Source organism: Malaclemys terrapin, chromosome 4 (assembly GCF_027887155.1).
Source record: "Malaclemys terrapin pileata isolate rMalTer1 chromosome 4, rMalTer1.hap1, whole genome shotgun sequence".
NCBI lineage: Eukaryota > Metazoa > Chordata > Testudines > Emydidae > Malaclemys > Malaclemys terrapin.
The window spans coordinates 25437981-25458052 of record NC_071508.1 but is presented as its reverse complement, the minus strand read 5'-3'; the positions used below and the strand labels follow the sequence as shown (position 1 = coordinate 25458052).

At 50.6% G+C, this 20072-nt stretch overlaps 1 protein-coding gene across 5 annotated transcripts in view; it reads right to left on the bottom strand.

Annotated features, from left to right (window-relative positions):
* The window catches only part of PPFIA4 (PTPRF interacting protein alpha 4), a 200136-nt gene that overhangs the window by 17497 nt on the left and 162567 nt on the right, over nucleotides 1-20072 (bottom strand). For 4 of the 5 annotated variants that reach the window (XM_054028331.1, XM_054028335.1, XM_054028333.1 and 1 more), the window contains 4 exons: nucleotides 8906-8968; nucleotides 7431-7457; nucleotides 3916-4091; nucleotides 472-569 (listed from right to left, as the gene is read on the bottom strand). In XM_054028331.1, coding sequence (XP_053884306.1) covers nucleotides 472-569; nucleotides 3916-4091; nucleotides 7431-7457; nucleotides 8906-8968 — 364 coding nt within the window. The remainder of the gene's footprint in view (nucleotides 1-471; nucleotides 570-3915; nucleotides 4092-7430; nucleotides 7458-8905; nucleotides 8969-20072) is intronic. The other variant, XM_054028334.1, reaches the window with a different exon arrangement.

Genomic DNA, 20072 nt, shown 5'->3' with positions numbered 1-20072 from the left:
GTCATCAAGTGGGCTCCAGTTAAATTCAACCAATTCTTCATTCGAATCCAACTGCAATAGAGCTGCTAGTGGGGGCTCTTTATATCCTCAGGGCTCCTCTGCTCTGGCCATTCATCTCCCACCTGCCGTCAGAATTCCTTGTTTGTTCAAATGGACGTGATCTGACCAACAGGATCAGGACTTCAAAGGGGACCGAGAAGGAATCGGTAAAAATGGCTCTGCTTCCAAGCAAGTATTCTGAAGAGAGCAGAACTTATTAATAAGTCACAATTTGCCTACAGCTACTCCATGGATATGTGAGAAGCCAATTTCCTCTATATTTAGAGGGGGGAATGGCTAGTGACTGTATGATATCGGTTAGGAAGTGTTGCCTTTTGGATTAAAAAACAGGAAGGGAAATAGAAGAAGGTGGGGTCGCTTTTGCTGTCATTTTCCCTGAGACACAAGCCGCTCTTTTAAATTGTTACTGACCTTTGATTTCGTGCTGGCTTTCCTCTCGCCGCCTCTGAAGCTCCTTGCGGTCATAATTTAACCTCTTCAGGCACATGATACCATACTGGAGGCTGGTGCTGGGAAAACACAACACATGCTCAATGCTCGGGACAGGATACACTAAGACAAGAGATGGAGGTGTTTGCTTCTCAGCAAGGTTCACAACTCAGTGGGGGGATGCTCCGAGAAAAGGTTGAACCTTATTATCGAAACTCCCTAAAGAGAAACTCTCAAGCCAAAACCAGCATAGTGGAGAAGGTCAAAGACATTAGCACTGAGAGAAACCCTTCCAGCCAGCTCACCTGCCAGAGTCCTTGTACTCTACAGGGCCAGCTCTAGCGCCCAGATCCTCAAAGGTACGAAGGCAGCTAACAGCCATTGATTTTAATGGTAGCTAGGAATCTAAATACTTTGGATCTGGGCCTAGGGGTTTGCTGTCCCTAGGCTGGGATGTGTCTGTCCCATTCAGTCCTGTATTCATATGCATTATCAGCTGTACTGGGGCATTCAGCCTCCACCTGTTCTGCCTGCATGGGAGGACATGGATCCAAACTCACCAACCCAAGCCCTTTGACAGGTCAGAACGCTCTTGCCTGGGAATTCTGTAGCCTCGGGCTTCCTGGTTGCTAGCTGGAGCAGGGGTTCCTGAAGTGCCGGGGAGTCCCAATTCTCAGCTTCGCTCACTGGCAGGGATCGAGAGATGTCGTAATGTCCTTGCTGAGGAGGTTGCGGTGGGACTTTCTGAAGACCCACCATGCACCCAACTCCCATTCCTGGGAACAGGGGACGCAACCCAGATCTCAGCCAGCGCACTGCAGAGCTGCACCCCAGGGGGCTATCCAGGGGGAACGCAGCCCCAGAGAGCAAGAATTCCTCCTGCAGTGCCTCAGTGTGTCGGGGAGCATGCCCACTAGGACACGCCGTCAGGGGCTGCAGCACATGGTCCTCACCCCACGGGCCATAACAGGCTGGCGTTAGGGAGGGGAGGTCATGGCCTTGCCTCCTCCTCGCCCCCAGCGGTGCACAAAGGGAGCCAGGCCTGCACTGTGACAGCGTCCATGTGGGGGGTGGGGGGGATGCTCCCTGCGCACCGTGCCCCCAACCACACACTTTGGTTAAGCTCCTGCCAGGACAGCCCGGCTGCAGTTCCCCAGTGAAGTCTTCGTGACCCATATGCAGCCTCTTACATCCAGGTGCAAGGCCCTGGAGCTCTTCTCCAGCTCCCTGGGGACAGGCTCTGCCCACGGTAGTGACCCCCTGGTGACATGCCTGGGGAGGGCAGAGGGAGGAACGCCACAGGAAGGTCTGGCAGCTGCAGATCCACGCAGTGGAGTGCGGCTCGCAAAGCAAAGCAGGGGGCGCCACACAGACGAGGGGACAGATCTGGGAAGCCATTCCAGGCTGGGAGTCCCCCTGCTTCCCTCAACAAAATCACTGACCTCCTGGGCTGAAGGAACAGCTGCAGCGGGACACAGTCCCCCCCTTGTGCTGAACAGATGCTTCATTTCAGCGGCGTCCTTGTAAAGGAAAGCGGCTGCATTCTTCGCGATGTGCTGGCTGTCACACACTGTCTGACTCTGTGAGGCAGGGAGGGAGGCTGGAACGGGGCGGGAGACTCAGGTGTGATCGGATAGGAGTCGAAAGTTCACCTCCCAGGAGCTAGGATTTTCTGCAGCTCCAAACAGGAGGAGGGACGTGCATTGGCTGGTGAAATACAGAGCAACTGCAGGTAGTCTATACACGGGTGCACTGCATTGGGATCGGAGCGGTCCAAACCCCAGGTCTGAAAGGCTCCCTGCCTCATTGAGTTCTCAACAAAGGCTCTGACGAGAGGGAGGGAGGGGTCGTGTGGATGCAAAGCCAAAAGATCCAGGAATCTCTTCTCTGCCTGGAGAAATCCACCTGCAGGCTCCCGCCCAAAGAGGCAGTAGCAATCTCTGGGTGGACGCCAAGGAGCACAAACCAAACAGAAATATGGAGACAGCCCTCTGGGAACTGGCGGGGTTCCAGAATCAAGAAACAAGTGCGTCCAGCTCGAAATGGCAGCCTCACACTCACTAGGGGCGGATACTGGCAGCTGCTCCCCGGGGACCATGAGCGGTCAGTCCTTTTGGCACTGGGACTCCAGTTCCGGTGCTGTTCCGAGCTGCTCCTTGGTACCAGCATGCTGTCCAATGGCGTCATAGTCAGCCCCCTTCAGCCCTCCTCCCAGACTGTGCCAGGCACCACATGGCTGAGCCCAGGGATCTGAACCTGCATTTAACCTCAAGGGTTCACAATACAAGTGTGACCATCCCTTAAATAGTGCTTCACCAAGGGGTGGGAGCAGAGGAAAGAGGCAGTCCAGGCTTGTGCCCGACTTGGATCACCTCCGGGGGAGCAGAGACCAGCTTTGCCTGTCTAGTCCTGGCTCTTTGCCTCAGCCCCACTCAAGAGCCTGCTTTGCTTTTACTGTTTCCCCACAGCTGGCTGAGGCCTTGACACCTCGTGGTGCTAGACTCAACACCTCCAGGACAGAACCGTCTGCTGATGGATCCACGGGCTGCAAATTCAGCTTCAAGTTAGCTTCTCTTGACTCAGGGACTTTGGGGAGGGGGATCCCCTGAGGGGATTGCCTGGCTCGGCAAAGGTCTGTAGGCTGGGAGAAGGGAGCAGAGTTGAGGGCACCACATTCACTTGTAACCCAAAGACCGAAAGACGCACCAGCCACCAGAAGAGAGGCCCTCACTGAGGCCCCTTGGGCACTGGATGCAATGATCCGTTATGGACAACTGGCCGTCTCACAAAGTCTTTCAACCCTCCAGGGCTTCAGGATCTCCCCTCACATGGTCTGCAAGCTGATCCGGTGCAGCGGTGACGGCAAACTCTTGTCTAGGAACTCCCACTCTACAGCCGACAATAGCGACCCCAACTGCGACCCCAGTGTTCTTACACCCTCCCCTCCAATACAAGGTCAGAGAAATGGATGAGCTGCTTCCATGACTGCTCCAGCAGGTGAACAAAGGGAGGGACAGACAGATGAGCAGGAGGGACCTTTTACCTTTGTGGTTTGGGATGTTCTACTCCTGGGTCAGAAATTGCACTATCCCTTGTGGTTGACCTGGATTGAGTGCTTCTGTGCCACGCAACCACCTACTCTGGGGATCTGCACAGGTAATTTCATGAAGGAGAACATCAGCCTTTCTAAGTTGTTCCAGATCATCCAGTTTGAACCTGAAGAACTCTTCCTCCAAAGCCGGTGTCTAAGAATGCTCAGCCACACCAGCTGGGTCTAGCTAAAATCTGTGGAGAATCCCACTTAGGAACCCTTGAAATCACAAGACCTACAGCCCCCATGTGCTATCCTGTTTGCAACAGGCCTTCTCTTTTACTGCTCAGGAAGGGATTTAATACCCTTGACACCTTCCAAGGAAGACCCCTCACCGATGGAAGCTGTCGACCATTTTTAAGTGCACTCTGAGATCTTTCTTAGTCAGGTGGTCCAGCATCCGAGCATCAACGAGACACTCCATGAAATAGCTGCGATACTGCAGGAGCCCCAGACTAGGCAGCCATTCATTCCCAATCCATTCATGGTTCATGTCCCCATAGGCCAGCGTCTGTGAAAGCAAAGGGAAAAGCGTGGATACATGACGGCTCTCAGCAGTGCTGCAGACACAGCTTTCCAGGAGACTCAATGGTGTCACTTTAGGACATGTTGGTGCAAGATGTTTTTTCAAAGCTCTTGCATTTAGAAGTTGGCTGATTTTCAGCCGACTTGGTTTTACTGGGAATTTTGCTTTTGCAATTGTCTGTCCAATTACTAATAAATTGTGTTTAGATAAGTTAATAACTTGAGTCAGTGCATCTCTGTCTGAACAGACATGTCGCAAATTAGAGAAATACAGATGAAAAGCCTGTGTAAAAAGTTATATTTATAATGCCCCAACCCTGGATGGATTGATAGAAGAGGGGACCCTTGGATCCCAAAGCATGACCCTCCCTGGTCTGAGCTAAGGGACCCTGCTCTGTTAGCCACGGCTGAAGCTAGCAGGGCTGGCTCCAGGCACCAGCCCCCCAGGCATGTGATTGGGGCAGCACCTGGAGGGGGGCGGCGCTCACCCGGGGAGAGCGGGGCTGCAGCCGGGCTCGCCGCCCTCCCCCTGGTGCTCTGGCCGGCCAGGAAGAGCGGAGCCGCCCTCCCCTCGCGCTCCGGCCAGCCGGGGAGAGCAGGGCTGCGGCCGGGCTCTCCGCCCTCCTCCTGGCGCTCCGGCCCATCGGGGAGAGCGGGGCCACGGCCGGGCTGGCCTGCCGGGGAGAGCGGGGCCGCAGCCGGGCTCGGCGCCCTCCCCTGCTGCGCTCCCCACCAGGGGGCGGGGAGCGGCGGGAGGCTTTTTTGCCTGGGGCGGCAAAAAAGCCAGAGCCGGCCCTGGAAGCTAGCGCTGGTCAGGAAATGGCTTTCCCATGAGACTCTGAAAAGTCTCTCTCTCTCAAACTGGGACAAAAAATTTAAGTCTTGAAAACTTTCACAAACTGAAAAATCCAAAAATATTTTCAGATCAATTCTATTGAACGCTTTGTTCTTATAATCTCAAAACATTTTGTTTCAATTTTGACCTGTTTATTTATTTTTTTTACTTTTTAAACCTTAAATGAACTTAAATTTCAGAACAAAAAGTCACTTCAAACCAAAAAATGGTACTTGTGCATCTCAAAAAAAGTCTAAATGAGACATTCCAGCAATTTTGAAACTTTTTTTTTCCCAACTAATTTTTCAGAATGGGAAATTTGTTGACATCTACCCTTTCCTGCACACAGTTAGGTTTCGATAAAACGGCATTTTCGGATGAAAAAAATATTTTGTCGAAAAATTCCCAACTAATTCTAGCTGCAGCAAACTCTTCAACCTCTATATATACCCCAGCCACCACTAGAGGGTGACAGAGCATCATGCTGAGTAGGCATGGGCTACATTGTTATTATTAAGTGTAACCAGCTTAATACTTGCCTATAGTATCTCACACAGATGTTGTGAGGCTTAATTAACGTTTGCAATATTTGGATGAATGATGTTATATAAATCAAAATTAAAACGAGGAGTCAAAAATTTTCCCCATCTCAATATTTTGTTACTTAAAATTCATAACGTAAATGTTATGCTGGTAACAGGGCAACTAGTAGAGAATTTGCTGAGAAAAGCTCAGTGGCTCAGCATTCTCCGCTGCCCGTAACAGCTGGGAGTGCTCAGCACTTCTCCAGATCAAGCCCCACGTCTGGAAGTACGGCACAAATGTAGACAGTTAAATGTAAATCAGGAAGGAGGAGAGAAAGGGCCTCATGCTCTACTGCCCTGCCCCTGGTGCGGTTACTGACACCAGCCTCAAGTCAGTTTAAAATGCCACCCCATCCACACAGCAGATCAGCACCCCCTTTGCACCAGGCGCAGGGCAATCAAGGATCAGGCCCAAATGATACTATGGTTAACTCTAACCACATCAGCAAGTGAGCAGGACTCACATGGGTGGGTAGGTCCTGGAGGACTACATGTGGTATATCAACCCGTTTTTTAATCCTTGGCAGAAAGCACTATCCCACTGCTACGTATCCCTAAAACAGACCCTGTTCCTATACTGGGAATGGGGGCAATGTCATCTTCCTACCAGGAAAGGCATCAGTTCAGTTTTTCTTCATTCCCCCACCTCCACCCCCCTCTATAAATGGCTACTTTCTTCCCTCCCGGGGTAATGAGGTGGTTAGCCTATGCTGCCAGATGTGCAGCACTACAGCTGTTCTCAGGCTCTTCATTACTGTTGCTAATGGAGGGTTTTACTCTTTTCTCATGGAAAGGATAGTTGTGCGCCGAACAGAACAGAGATGTCTTGTCTTTGGCTACAAAGCCAGTGACGCATTTGACAGGCATGGCTGATCAAACAGAACAGGTGAGGGGCTGAGGTTACTAAGGACGGTGGGGAGAGAGGAGGGATTGTATCGCTGCTGGAACACTACTACACTGCCTCCCCTATGGTTTTTACGAAGTCCATGGAAGGAAAGTCCTGCTAACATGCTCTAGAGGCGCCCAGATGATCAGAACCGGAATCCAGATCCGGACTCAAATCAGAGCTCCCCGGAAGCTGGGGGTGAGGGAATGGTTTGGGCCCAACCAGCTCATTCTATCATCCAGTCATTTGCCAGCTTTATTAACCGACTGTGGGGTGGATGGACGATAACCGGTGGCCCCAGGACATGCCATGGATGGGATGTATGAGATCACAAGCATTTTTACTAGAAATGGGTCCCCAATTTTAGAAAACCATTTCCAGGGAAACCCAGGGCTGAGAGTTACCACAGCCACGCAGCGCTTTTAGCCATGGAAATGGCGAAGGCCCCTGCCCCGACATGCCAAACCTCAGCCTAGGCTGTCACCTGCAGTACACAAACTCAGAAATTGTGTGCTGTGTTAGTTCCGGGGACATCTAAAATGGGAATAAAAAAAAATATGGCATTCCACCCCAGCCAGCAATGAAAGAGCCATGTTCCTGGTGTGGGAGCGTACAGGCTAATACATGTTATTGGTTGGTGATAGGCAAGAGATGAAGCTTCAGCTCCATGAACATTATCCCCGCTATAAAATGAGACAAAGGATGAGTCAACAAACCACAAGAGAAAATAAGATTTTTCCCTTGCCTTTGAGCGTTCTCTGCTGCTGCCTTCACCGACCTTCCAGTGATGTCCCTTTGGGGGCAAGGTTTAAGAGGGGAAAAGGGCAGGGCTAAATGTTGAATAATTGTCCGAGGGAGTGGCCTGCATGGAAACGGAGTGATGTGATTGGACACACACAGTGTCGCTAAGGTGTTCAATTTGCAAGAGGGTTGTGTGAGATTCTCTGGGCGGAGGCCCTGCTCCTGACCCCGACTCGCCTAGCTAACAGACATGGAAAGAGATGACATGGAGGATCTCACCTGTGCCCAGCTGCCCTCCTCTGTGTCCTAATTGTAACAAATGTAGCATGTCAACAAAAACAACAGGTAAAGTCAGTACCTCTGCCACGGGGGGGGTATCACACCCTTCAAACATACACAGAACAGAACACACGTATCTGAAAGGTGATACATTGCAGTCAGAGGAAAGGTACTAGAACTAGAGAGACTCAGTGTCCTTTGCAAGAGTCCTGACCTGAGTCAGCAAGACAGGACATGGGAATGCCCACTGCATATGCAACTTAGGAGCACGTGTCTCTCAGGTAGAGAGCAAGCGAGCACTGGTGCAATCCTGATCCTGCGTGCAGGACCGCCCAGAGGATTCAGGGGGCCTGGGGTCTTTGACGGCGGGGGTCCTTCCGCTCCCGGTGTTCAGGGCTCTTCGGCGATGGGTCCTGGAGCGAGTGAAGGACCCGCCGCCGAATTGCCGCCGGAGACCCGGAGCAGAGGCAGCTCCGGGTCTTCGGCAGTGGGTCCTTCACTCGTGAGGGCCCCTGAAAAACTCTCGTGGGGGCCCCTGTGGCGGCCCCTGTGGGGCCCGGGGCAAATTGCCCCACTTGCCGCCCCCTCCCGCCCCCCCCGTGGGCGGCCCTGCCTGCGTGAATCAAAGGGAGTTTTGCTACTGACTTCGATGGGGACAGGTTTTCACCCCAGGTATCATCCACAATACTGCTGTGCTCCAGGAGTCCTGTTCTTCCCCACACAGTTACTTTGGGCTTGGAGACTGGCACAGATGCCTCTAGAGCACATGCTCATTGTGACACGCAGGTGTAGCACTGGGCAGAGATGCCAGGCTGAGGGTCTCCATTTCCCAAAGAACAGACACAAGTCAGACAGCGGCAGTGCAAGCTTCCATCACATCGCCCGACCAGCTTGCTCCATTCCTGACTTGGACACTATGCCGGTGACCCACACTCAACATCTGCAGGGCCAACGTAGGCCAATTAACATCCCTTGTGAGGGCAGGTTTTGTGATGTGGACACCTGGCCACTAAGAAGGAGACTGAGACCCCTAAAATCCTGGCCCCATTGAAATAAATGGAAGTTTGGTCAGTGACTTTGGGGAGGGGGGTGTCAGGATTTCATATTCTGGGCTGGTTTCTCTGCACCTTCTTGAGATCAATGGGTCTTTTTCTTTTTTTAACTAGAGGTGGACAGAGAGAGACGGTCATCATGGTCTGATCAAAACCAGCAGGACCTTGAAAAAGGAAAACACATTTCTTACTTGGGGGAATAAAAAAGCAGCGGTAGAAACTGCCAAGTTATTAATAGCTGAAAAGCAGCTTCTAAGCAGGCGCAAATCAGTTCCCAAAAGGCAGCTTGCTATGACTGCAGGAGATACAGATCCCTTTCCATTAACCTGGACTGAGATTTCTGCACTAGCACTCCTTCAGGGTTACGCGTGGGAACTGACATGCGATTCAGAGGGGAGACGGGATTAGACACAAGAAACTAACCGTTTTGGTGGAAGTTGCCATGTTCTCCATCTCCTCGTGTGTGAGCCAGACATTTCCGGAGGACTAGAGGGAAAAGGTCAGAAAGGTCGATCAAAGAAAGGTCAACGGCACGTTACAACTGGAGCACAACCTTCCGCTCAAAATTCTTAGAGAAGCAAGTTCAACTAGAGATGGTATTTCAGGTTCTACAATGAGACATATACAGACTTTATGGCTGGATTCTTCTCTTCCACTGGTTTCACACCAGGAATTTGTGCTCATTTACACCAGACTGAGATCAGAATCTGCTTCTGTTTATCTATGTCTAAAGGACACTAGTGGATTCCTCACATTCTTTTAGCGAAATAGACTTTCAGCTTCATGAAACTTACCTAGGGCTTCTTATGTTGGTAAAAGAGATAAGACGTGTGACAGTATAGAATGATGAGCGGTGCTGAGATTGGTGCACCCGGCCACCCCATTCCAAGAACAAAGAGCACATTTAAAATGGATAAAATGCAGTAGTATTTCAGACCATGCGTATTTAATTAGTGGAATTTGTTGCTCTGGAATACCAGTGAGGGGAAAAGATGATTATCTACTTATAACTGTTGTTCTTTGAGATGTGATGCAGATGTTTCTGCTACTTAGATGTGCAAGTTCCCAGAGCACTGGAGGTGGAGAACTTTGCCTCGCAGTACCCATGGGGCAGCACTCAGCCGCTCCCCTGGCCACAGAAGGGCAAGACCACCCTGACCCTCTCAGTTCCTTTGCAGCAAATGTCAGAAGCACAGACTCCGATGCAGAAGGGACGGAGGGTGGGCCGTGGAATACACGTCCGCCTCACACCTTGAAGAATAACAAGTACAAGTAGGTGACTGTTTTTACTACTTTGAGTAGATGACATTTCTAAGTGACATTCCTATATTGGACATTGGCAGGGCTGCCACTTGGTCTTCTGTGCATGCGTCTACCAAATCACTGCTTGCCCAAATCAGATGCAAACTTTGGGAAGGCAATCCTGTAGTCCTTGTTTAAACAGACTCTGAGCTCCACCTCCCATGCATCCTGCTTGGGAGTCACCTAAGTAGAATACACAGTTGCTGCGGCTACTGACAACTAGAGTGGCGTCTCTTCATGGCCGGAGTGTATACTCCCAAAGAACATAAAGTAGCTCGGGGGGGTCTTTAAAAAGAGTGCAGGGTTTCATCTTTTTTTCTGAAAATTAAACCTGCCCATCAGACAGCAGCTTATGCGTATTCTCTTGAGGGAAGCCTGCCCGAGGTAGTGCCCATCTGCCTCTCGAGGTTCTCATACGCCTGAAAGTCCTTGGATCCTGATGGAGGGGAAGATTCTGGCAGGGGAGAGTCGTCCAAGGCAGTTCACTGCATCAGCGACAAGTCCTGTTCTGGAACCTTAAGATCTGGTTGGAATAACCCGAGTACAGGAGGACAGGCTCAGCAGTCACTGTCTGCTGAGATGGTTTGACAGACGGAGCCACCATCAGGACTGGTGATCTCACTCCGGAGCAGGTTGAAGAGCGGGAACTTAGGGACCGAGGAACGTCCCCAGGAGTCTAAAGAGGACACTGGGTGTAGGGATAAAGCATTGGTGGCCAGTAGGGCACTAGGCCAAGAGCCCCTTCTTGACTGTGGTACAGATGCCAATCTCGGTACCAATGGTGAGCCGCAGGCAATCTCTGGTGCATATTTGATGACGAGGGAGAAGATGACCCTGACCTGGATATTGAGTCGTCCCAGAGGGTCTCTAGTGACAACAGGGGAGCCAGCACTGACAAGCAAATGAATAGTCAGACTCATCTGAAGCCCCATACAGGGGCAGCATCAGTGCTGAAGAGGAATGGGGGATTGGCACTGAATGAGGCACACTCCCACATGGTACCGGAAGAAGTGCTGGTACCTAGGCTAAGGGCGTACCAAAGATGCTCCGCAATCTGAGGCCCAGGTGGTGCAAGCTGTGGTGCTGACGAATTTGGCGGCTCTGTGACATAGTCAGAAGGTGCCAATAGCAGAGCTGGGATGAGGTGGTAGAAGCCATGGCATCAGAGAACTCCTGAACAAGTGGAGAGTCCGGGACTGAGAGGCAAAGCAGGTCAGACGCCACCAAGTAGCTGTTAGCATGGAGAGAGTCGGCACTGGTGCCGACGTTAATCGGTACTGGACTCAATGGACGCCTCATGGCCAGAACTGGAGTTGATGGTAGGGGCTCTCAGCATGGTCCTGGGGAGCAGTTAGATGGACCTGCTCCATCCTGCATGCCAGAGGGAGTACGGTGCCGGTCAGCACTCCTCTTGGAAGAGGAAGAAGAGTCTCCCTGAGCCCTGGAATGGTCCCAGTTCATTTTACGGGACCTTTTCCTCACCAGACCAGAGGAGGAAAAATGACCCCTCTTCCTCTTGTGGGAAACACCAGAGCTCGCGTGTGGGGCGGCATTACTTGGAGGCTCCGGAGGCGACTGCTGATCAGGTGAGGGCTGTGGTGCCAAAGCAAGCCTCATGATCTACTCCAACTGTGTGACTGTTTGACTGTCTGGTTGTTAGTTTGAAAAGTGTGAATTGGGAGTGGTTTGTTCCACGTGGGCCTTGAGTGATTGATTGGAGGGAAAGTTTTGAGCTGGGGCAACTGCTTTGAGCCAGCAGCCTTATAAAAAAGCAACCAGTTGCAAACCTGGTCTACACTACGACTTTAATTCGGATTTAGCAGCGTTAAATCGAATTAACCCTGCACCCGTCCACACAACGAAGCCATTTAATTCGAAATAAAGGGCTCTTTAAATCGATTTCTGTACTCCACCCCGACGAGCGGAGTAGCGCCAAAATCGATTTTATCATTTCGAATTAGGGTTAGTGTGGCCGCAATTCGATGGTATTGGCCTCCGAGAGCTATCCCACAGTGCACCATTGTGACCGCTCTGGACAGCAATCTGAACTCGGATGCACTGGCCACGTAGACAAGAAAAGCCCCGCGAACATTTGAATTTCATTTCCTGTTTGCCCAGCGTGGAGAGCACAGGTGACCACAGATAGCTCATCAGCACAGGTAACCATGCAGGCCAATAATCGAAAAAGAGCACCAGCATGGAGCGTATGGGAGGTACTGGATCTGATCGCTATATGGGGAGAGGATTCAGTGCTAGCAGAACTTTGTTAAAAAAGACGAAATGCAAAAACTTTTGAAAAAATCTCCAAGGGCATGATGGAGAGAGGCCACAATAGGGACTCAGATCAGTGGCGCATGAAAGTCAAGGAGCTCAGACAAGCCTATCAAAAAACAAAGGAGGCAAATGGTCGTTCCGGGTCAGAGCCGCGGACATGCCACTTCTACGACAAGCTGCATGCAGTTCTAGGGGGGGCCGCCACCACTACCCCACCTCTAACTGTGGATTCTGAGGCGGGGATAATCTCATCAGCTACACCTGAGGATTCTGCGGACGGGGAAGAAGAGGAGGAGGAGGATGAGCTTGCAGAGAGCACCCAGCACTCCGTTCTCCCCAACAGCCAGGATCTTTTTCTCAGCCTGACTGAAGTACCCTCCCAACCCTCCCAAGCCAGTATCCAAGACCATGACCCCATGGAAGGGACCTCAGGTGAGTTTACCTTTTAAAATATAAAACTTGTTTTAAAAGCAAGGGTTTTTAATGATTACTTTGTTTTGAGGACTTGGGATGCATTCGCAGCCAGTATAGCTACTGGAAAAGTCTGTTAACGTGTCTGGGGATGGAGCGGAAATCCTTCAGGGACATCTCCATGAAGCTCTCCTGGAGGTACTCCAAAAGCCTTGCCACAAGGTTTCTGGGCAGTGCAGCCTTATTCCGTCCTCCATGGTAGGACACGTGACTACGCCATGCTTGCAGCAAGTAATCTGGTATCCTTGCATGACAAAGCCTGGCAGCGTATGGTCCCAGTGTTTGCTGGCATTCAAGCAACATCCGTTCTTTATCTTGCTATGTAATCCTCAGGAGAGTGATATCGCTCATGGTAACCTGGTTAAAATACAGGAATTTAATTAAGGGCACAGAGGTGGCAGTTCCTACTGGGCTGTTTGCCTGTGGCTGAAAAGAAATCCTTCCCTGCAGTTAGCCAAGGGCGGGGGGGGGGGGGTAATTGGCCCAGAGCTTTTCGCGTTTGGCTAGCAGGGATCTTCCCTGATACCAGCCACGCAGTGGTGGGAGGGATAAAGCGATTATCCAGAGAATTGGATGGGGGGGGGGGGTTAGTTTGTTTTCTGCTGCTGAATGTTAACAGGAAAACTGCAGCACTCAACGGGCTTTGCTTGGTATGTGGGAAAGGAGGGCGCAGAAGCCGAAAGACAATGGCTTACCATGGCCGCATGCAAGCCGAATTCTGTTGCCCGGACCTGTGTCTGTGATCTCTAGCAGCAAAGCCACAGGCACTCAATATTAAGAGGCAAAATGCGACCTTGCACAGAAATCACATGTGCTATGTAATGTGAATAGTGTTGGCCACCGTAAAAGAGTATAAGCATTGTTCTGAAAAATGTATCTTTTTAAAAAATTCTCTCCTTTTTTCCCTCCCTCCAGCAGCTGCAAATTCTTCAAGCCTCCCTCCTCCGTCCCGAAGGCTATCTCAGATAAGGCGTCGGAAAAAGAAGACGTGAGACAAGATGTTCGCAGAAATCATGGAATCCACCTGCAGTGACAGAGCTCATCTGAATGAGTGGAAGGACACATTTTCAAAGTATAGGAAAGAAGCCAGTGAACATGAGGACAGGAGGGACCAACGTGAGAAGAGGAGAGACGCTTGAGATGAGAGGTGGTGGCAGGAAGATCAGAGGAGGCAGGATGCAACGCTGGGGCTGCTGCGTGAACAAACAGACATGCTCCAGTGTCTGGTGGAGCTTCAGGAATGGCAGCAGGATAACAGAGTGCCACTACAGCCCCTGTATAACCCCCCCCTCACCATGTTCCATAGCCTCCTCACCCAGACGTGTAAGAACGCGGGGGGGGGAGGCTCCGTACACCTTCCCATTCCACCCCAGTGGACAGCCCAAGCAAAAGGCTGTCATTTTTTAAACCCTTTTTTAGTGGCCTTTTCCTTCCCGCCGATCCTCCTCCCAAATCCCACCCGGGTTCCCTCCCTCTTTTTATAATCTATTAATAAAGAATAAATGATTTTTAAATGATAGTGACTTTATTTGGTTTGAAAGCAAGCTGGGGGAAGGGGGAGAGTGGGTTCCTTACAGAGAATGAGTCAATAAAGGGGACGGGTTTTCATGAAGGAGAAACAAACAGATATTTCACACTGTAGCCTGGCCAGTCATGAAACTGGTTTTCAAAGCTTCTCTGATGCACAGCGCTTCCTGGTGTGCTCTTCTAATTGCCCTGGTGTCTGGCTGCGCGTAATCAGCAGCCAGGCAATTTGCCTCAGCCTCCCACCCCACCATAAAGGTCTCCCCCTTACTTTCACAGAGATTGTGGAGCACACAGCAAGCAGAAATAACAATGGGGATATTGGTTTGGCTGAGGTCTGAGTGAGTCAGTAACGATCTCCAGCGACCTTTTAAATGGCCAAATGCACATTCTACCACCATTCTGCACTTGCTCAGCCTGTAGTTGAACAGCTCCTGACTCCTGTCCAGGCTGCCTGTGTATGGCTTCATGAGCCATGGCATTAAGGGGTAGGCTGGGTCCCCAAGAATAACTATTGGCATTTCAACATCCCCAACGGTTATTTTCTGGTCCAGAAAGTAAGTCCCTTGCGGCAGCCCTTTAAACAGAGTAGTGTTCCTGAAGACGCGAGCGTCCTGAACCCTTCCCGGCCAGCCCACGTTGATGTTGGTGAAACCGTCCCTTGTGATCCACAAGTGCTTGCAGCACCATTGAAAAGGACCCCTTGCGGTTTATGTACTGGGTACCCTGGTGCTCCGGTGCCAAGATAGAGATATGGGTTCCATCTATCGCCGCACCACAGTTAGGGAATTCCATTGCAACAAAGCCATCCACTATGACCTGCACATTTCCCAGAGTCACTACCTTTCGTAGCAGCAGCTTAGTGATTGCTTTGGCTACTTGCATCATAGCAGCCCCCACAGTAGATTTGCCCACTCCAAATTGATTCCCGACTGACCGGTAGCTGTCTGGCGTTGCAAGCTTCCACAGGGCTATCGCCACTCGCTTCTCAACTGTGAGGGCTGCTCTCATCTTGGTATTCTGGCGTTTCAGGGCAGGGGACAGCAAGTCACAAAGTTCCATGAAAGTGCCCTTACGCATGTGAAAGTTCCGCAGCCACTGGGAATCATCCCACACCTGTAACACTATGCGGTCCCACCAGTCTGTGCTTGTTTCCCTTGCCCAGAATCGGCGTTCCATGGATAGAACCTGCCCCATTAACAACATGATCTCCAAAGTACCGGGGCCCGCGGTTTGACAGAATTCTGTGTCCGTGTCCATGTCCTCATCACACTTGTCGCTGTGCTGCCACCGTTGCTGCCTCCTCGCCTCGTTTTTCTGGTCCTGGCTCAGCATAAACTCCACGAGAACGCGCGAGGTGTTTACAATGTTCATGACTGCTGTCTTGAGCTGAGCAGGCTCCATGCTTGCCGTGGTATGGAGTCTGCAGTGTTCACCCAGGAAAAAAGGCACAAAATGGTTGTCTGCCGTCCGTTGCTTTCATGCAGGGAGGGAGGGAGGGCTGAGGCTGTACCCAGAACCACCTGCGACAATGTTTTTTGTCCCATCAGGCACTGGGATCTCAACCCAGAATTCCAATGGGCGGGGGAGACAGCGGGAACTATGGGATAGCTACCCACAGTGCAACGCTCCAGAAATCGACGCTAGCCCCGGAACATGGACGCACACTGCCGAATTAATGTGCTTAGTGTGGCCGCATACATTCGACTTTATACAATCTGTTTCCCAAATTCGAATTATATAAATTCGGATTAATCCCGTAGTGTAGACAGTGAGCTGCCAACAGAGGAGAAGCCAACAGAGGGAGTTAGCCTGGGAGTTCGCCTGAGGGGAGTTTCCAGAGTTTTTGTCTTTCAGGCTTCTGTGAGCAGTAAATACAGCATCTGAAGAGGCTCTTAGAAGGAAGACAATCTGGATAGTAAGCGATCAGCTGTTGTGACCTGCACAGGATGGGCCATGTTTGTCTGTCTTTCTCCCAGCAGACAGAAGCGACTTCGTCAGTATGAAGTGCAAGCTGGTCTCCATATTGGAAGAGAAGGTTAAAGGACTAGAGACCCAAGTATCAACATTGCATTGCATCAGCGAAGATGAAGACTTCCTGGACAGAAGTCAGCGTTTGGGGACTGCAGGCACAGCATGCTGAAGAATCAGAGGGCAGTGCAGAACGGGGAAGAAAATTGGCAGCATGTGACCTCCAGAAGAAGAAAGAGGAGACCCATGTGCCCCCAATGCAGATAGAGGTAAGAAACCATTTTCAGGCTCTCTGCACAGGTACTATGGCGCAGACTGGTTTGGAAGAGTCATCTGAGGGAAGGGATCAGGAGGAGTCCCCATCAACCAGAAGGCATGGGATGCATTGTCCTAGGGATGGGGGTTCCATGACCACCACTCCCAAGAGGAGGAGACGGATGGTGGTGGTCGGGGACTCCCTCCTAAGAGGGACAGAGTCATCCATCTGCCGTCCAGACCGGGAAACTGTGCTGCTTGACTGGAGCTAGAATTCAGGATGTGACAGAGTGTCTGCCGAGACTGATCAAGCCCTTGGACCACTACCCCTTCCTACTTTTCCATGTGGGCACCAATGATACTGCCAAGAATGACCTTGAGTGGGTCACTGCAGACTATGTGGCTCTGGAAAGAAGGATAAAAGAGTTTGAGGAACAAATTGTGTTCTTGTCCATCCTCCCTGTTGAAGGAAAAGGCCCAGGTAGGGACGATCGAATTGTGGAGGTAAATGCGTGGTTACGCAAGTGGTGTCAGAGAGAGGGCTTTGGATTCTTCGACCATGGGATGTTGTTCCAGGAAGAAGGATTGCTAGGAAGAGATGGGATACACCTAATGAAGAGAGGGAAGAACAACTTCGGAAGCGGGCTTCCTAACCTAGTAAGGAGAGCTTTAAACTAGGTTCGCTGGAAGATAGAGACCTAAGCCCTGAGGTAAGTGGGGAAGTGGGATACCGGGAGGAAACACAAAGAGGAGGGTGTAACGGGGGAGGCCTCCTGATTCATACTAAGAAAGCAGGGCAATAGGCTAGTTATCTTAGGTGCCTGTACACGAATGCAAGAAGCCTGGGAAACAAGCAGGAAGAATTGGAAGTCCTGGCACAGTCAAGGAACTATGATGTGATTGTAATAATAGAGACTTGGTGGGGTAACTCATGTAACTAGAGCACAGTCATGGATGGGTATAAACTGCTCAGGAAGGACAGGCTGGGGAGAAAAGGTGGATGAGTTGCACTGTATGTAAGGGAGCAGTATGATTGCTCAGAGCTCCAGTATGAAACTGGAGAAAAGCCTGTTGAGAGTCTTTGGATTAAGTTTAGAGGCGAGAGCAACAAGGGTGATGTCGTGGTGGGCGTCTGTTAAAGACCACCAGACTAGGAGGAGGAGGTAGACGAGGCTTTCTTCGGACAACTAACAGAAGTTTCCAGATCACAGTCCCTGGTTCTCATGGGGACTTCAATCACCCTGACATCTGCTGGGAGAACAATACAGCAATGCACAGACAATCCAGGAAGTTTTTGAAGAGTGTTGGGGACAACTTCCTGGTGCAAGTGCCGGAGGAACCAACTAGGGGCCATGCTCCTCTTGACCAGCTGCTCACAAACAGGGAAGAATTGGTAGAAGTAGAAGTTGGTGGCAACCTGGGCAGCAGTGACCATGAGATGGTTGAGTTCAGGATCCTGACAAAAGGAAGAAAGGAGAGCAGCAAAATACGGATGCTGGACTTCAGAAAAGCAGACTTTGGCTCCCTCAGGGAACTGATGGGCAGGATCCCCTGGGAGGCTAATATGAGGGGGAAAGGAGTCCAAGAGAGCTGGCTGTATTTTAAAGAAACCTTATTGAGGGCGCAGGAACAAACCATCCCAATGTGCAGAAAAAATAGCAAATATAGCAGGCGACCAGCTTGGCTTAACAGAGAAATTTTTGGTGAGCTTAAACACAAAAAGGAAGCTCACAAGAAGCAGAAACTTGGACAGGTGACTAGGGAGGAGTATAAAAATATTGCTCAAGCATGCAGGGTGTAATCAAGAAGGCACAAGCAAAATTGGAGTTGCAGCTAGCAAGGGATGTGAAGGGTAACAAGAAGGGTTTCTAGAGATATGTTAGCAACAAGAAGGTGGTCAGGGAAAGTGTGGGACCCTTACTGAATGGGGGAGGCAACCTAGTGACAGATGATGTGGAAAAAGCTGAAGTACTCAATGCTTTTTTTGCCTTAGTCTTCACAGACAAGGTCAGCTCCCAGACTGTTGCACTGGGCAGCACAGTATGGGGAGGAGGTGAGCAGCTCTCAGTGGTGAAAGAACAGGTTAAGGACTATTGAGAAAAGCTAGACATGCACAAGTCCATGGGTCTAGATCTAATGCATCCGAGGGTGCTGAGGGAGTTGGCTGATGTGATTGCAGAGCCATTGGCTATTATCTTTGAAAACTCATGGCGATCAGGGAAGGTCCCGGACAATTGGAAAAAGGCAAATATAGTGCCCGTCTTTTAAAAAGGAAAGAAGGAGAACTACAGACAGGTCAGCCTCACCTCAGTCCCCGGAAAAATCATGGAGCAGGTCCTCAAGGAATCCATTTTGAAGCATTTGGAGAAGAGGAAGGTGATCAGGAACAGTCAACATGGATTCACCAAGGGCAAATCATGCCTGACCAACCTGATTGCCTTCTATGATGAGATAACTGGCTCTGTGGATAGGGGGAAAGCAGTGGATGTGATATATCTTGACTTTAGCAAAGCTTTTGATATGGTCTCCCACAGTATTCTTGCCAGCAAGTTAAAAAAGTACAGATTGGATGAATGGACTATAAGGTGGATAGAAAGCTGGCTAGATTGTCGGGCTCAACAGGTACTGATCAACGGCTCTATGTCTATTTGGCAGCCAGTATCAAGCGGAGTACCCCAGGAGTCGGTCCTGGGGCTGGTTTTGTTCAACATCTGTTAATGATCTGGATGATGGGATGGATTGCACCCTCAGCAAGTTTGCAGATGACACTAAACTGGGGGGAGAGGTACATACACTGGAGGGTAGGGATAGGGTCCAGAGTGACATAGACAAATTGGAGGATTGGGCCAAAAAATGAGGTTCAACAAGGACAAGTGCAGAGTCCTGCACTTAGGAAGGAAGAATCCCATGCACCGCTACAGACTGGAGACTGACTGGCTAAGCGGCAGTTCTGCAGAAAAGAACCTGGGGATTACAGTGGACGAGAAACTGGATATGAGTCAACAGTGTGCCCAAGAAGGCTCACAGCATATTGGGCTGCATTAGTAGGAGCATTGCCAGCAGATCGAGGGAAGTGATTATTCCCCTCTATTTGGCACTGGTGAGGCCACATCTGGAGTATTGTGTCCAGTTTTGGGCCCCCCACTACAGAAAGGATGTGGACAAATTGCAGAGAATCCAGTGGAGGGCAATGACAATGATCAGGGGGTTGGGGCACATGACTTACGAGGAGAGGCTGAGGGAACTGGGCTCATTTAGTCTGCAGAAGAAAAGAGTGAGGGGGGATTTGATAGCAGCCTTCAACTACCTGAAGGGGGGTTCCAAAGAGGATGGAGCTAGACTGTTCTCAGTGGTAGCAGATGACAGAACAAGGAGTAATGGTCTCAAGTTGCAGTGGGGGAGGTCTAGGTTGGATATTAAGAAAAAAAACATTTCAACAGGAGGGTGGTGAAGCACTGGAATGGGTTACCTAGGGAGGTGGTGGAATCTCCATCCTTAGAGGTTTTTAAGACCCAGCTTGACAAAGGCCTTTAAGGCCTGGCAGGGATGATTTAGTTGGGGGTTGGTCCTGCTTTGAGCAGGGGGTTGGACTAGATGACCTCCTGAGGTCTTTTCTAACCCTAATCTTCTATGATTCTATGAGTCTCGCTGCCCAAGTTCTCTTTGTGAATGACTTGCAGATGGAGCACCACTCACCTCATGTGGGGGTCACTGCTGGGGATGGTCGCCCCACATGACAGACAACGCTTGAACCCTGGTGAGAGCATGACAGAGAGCAGCCAGCCACTATAAC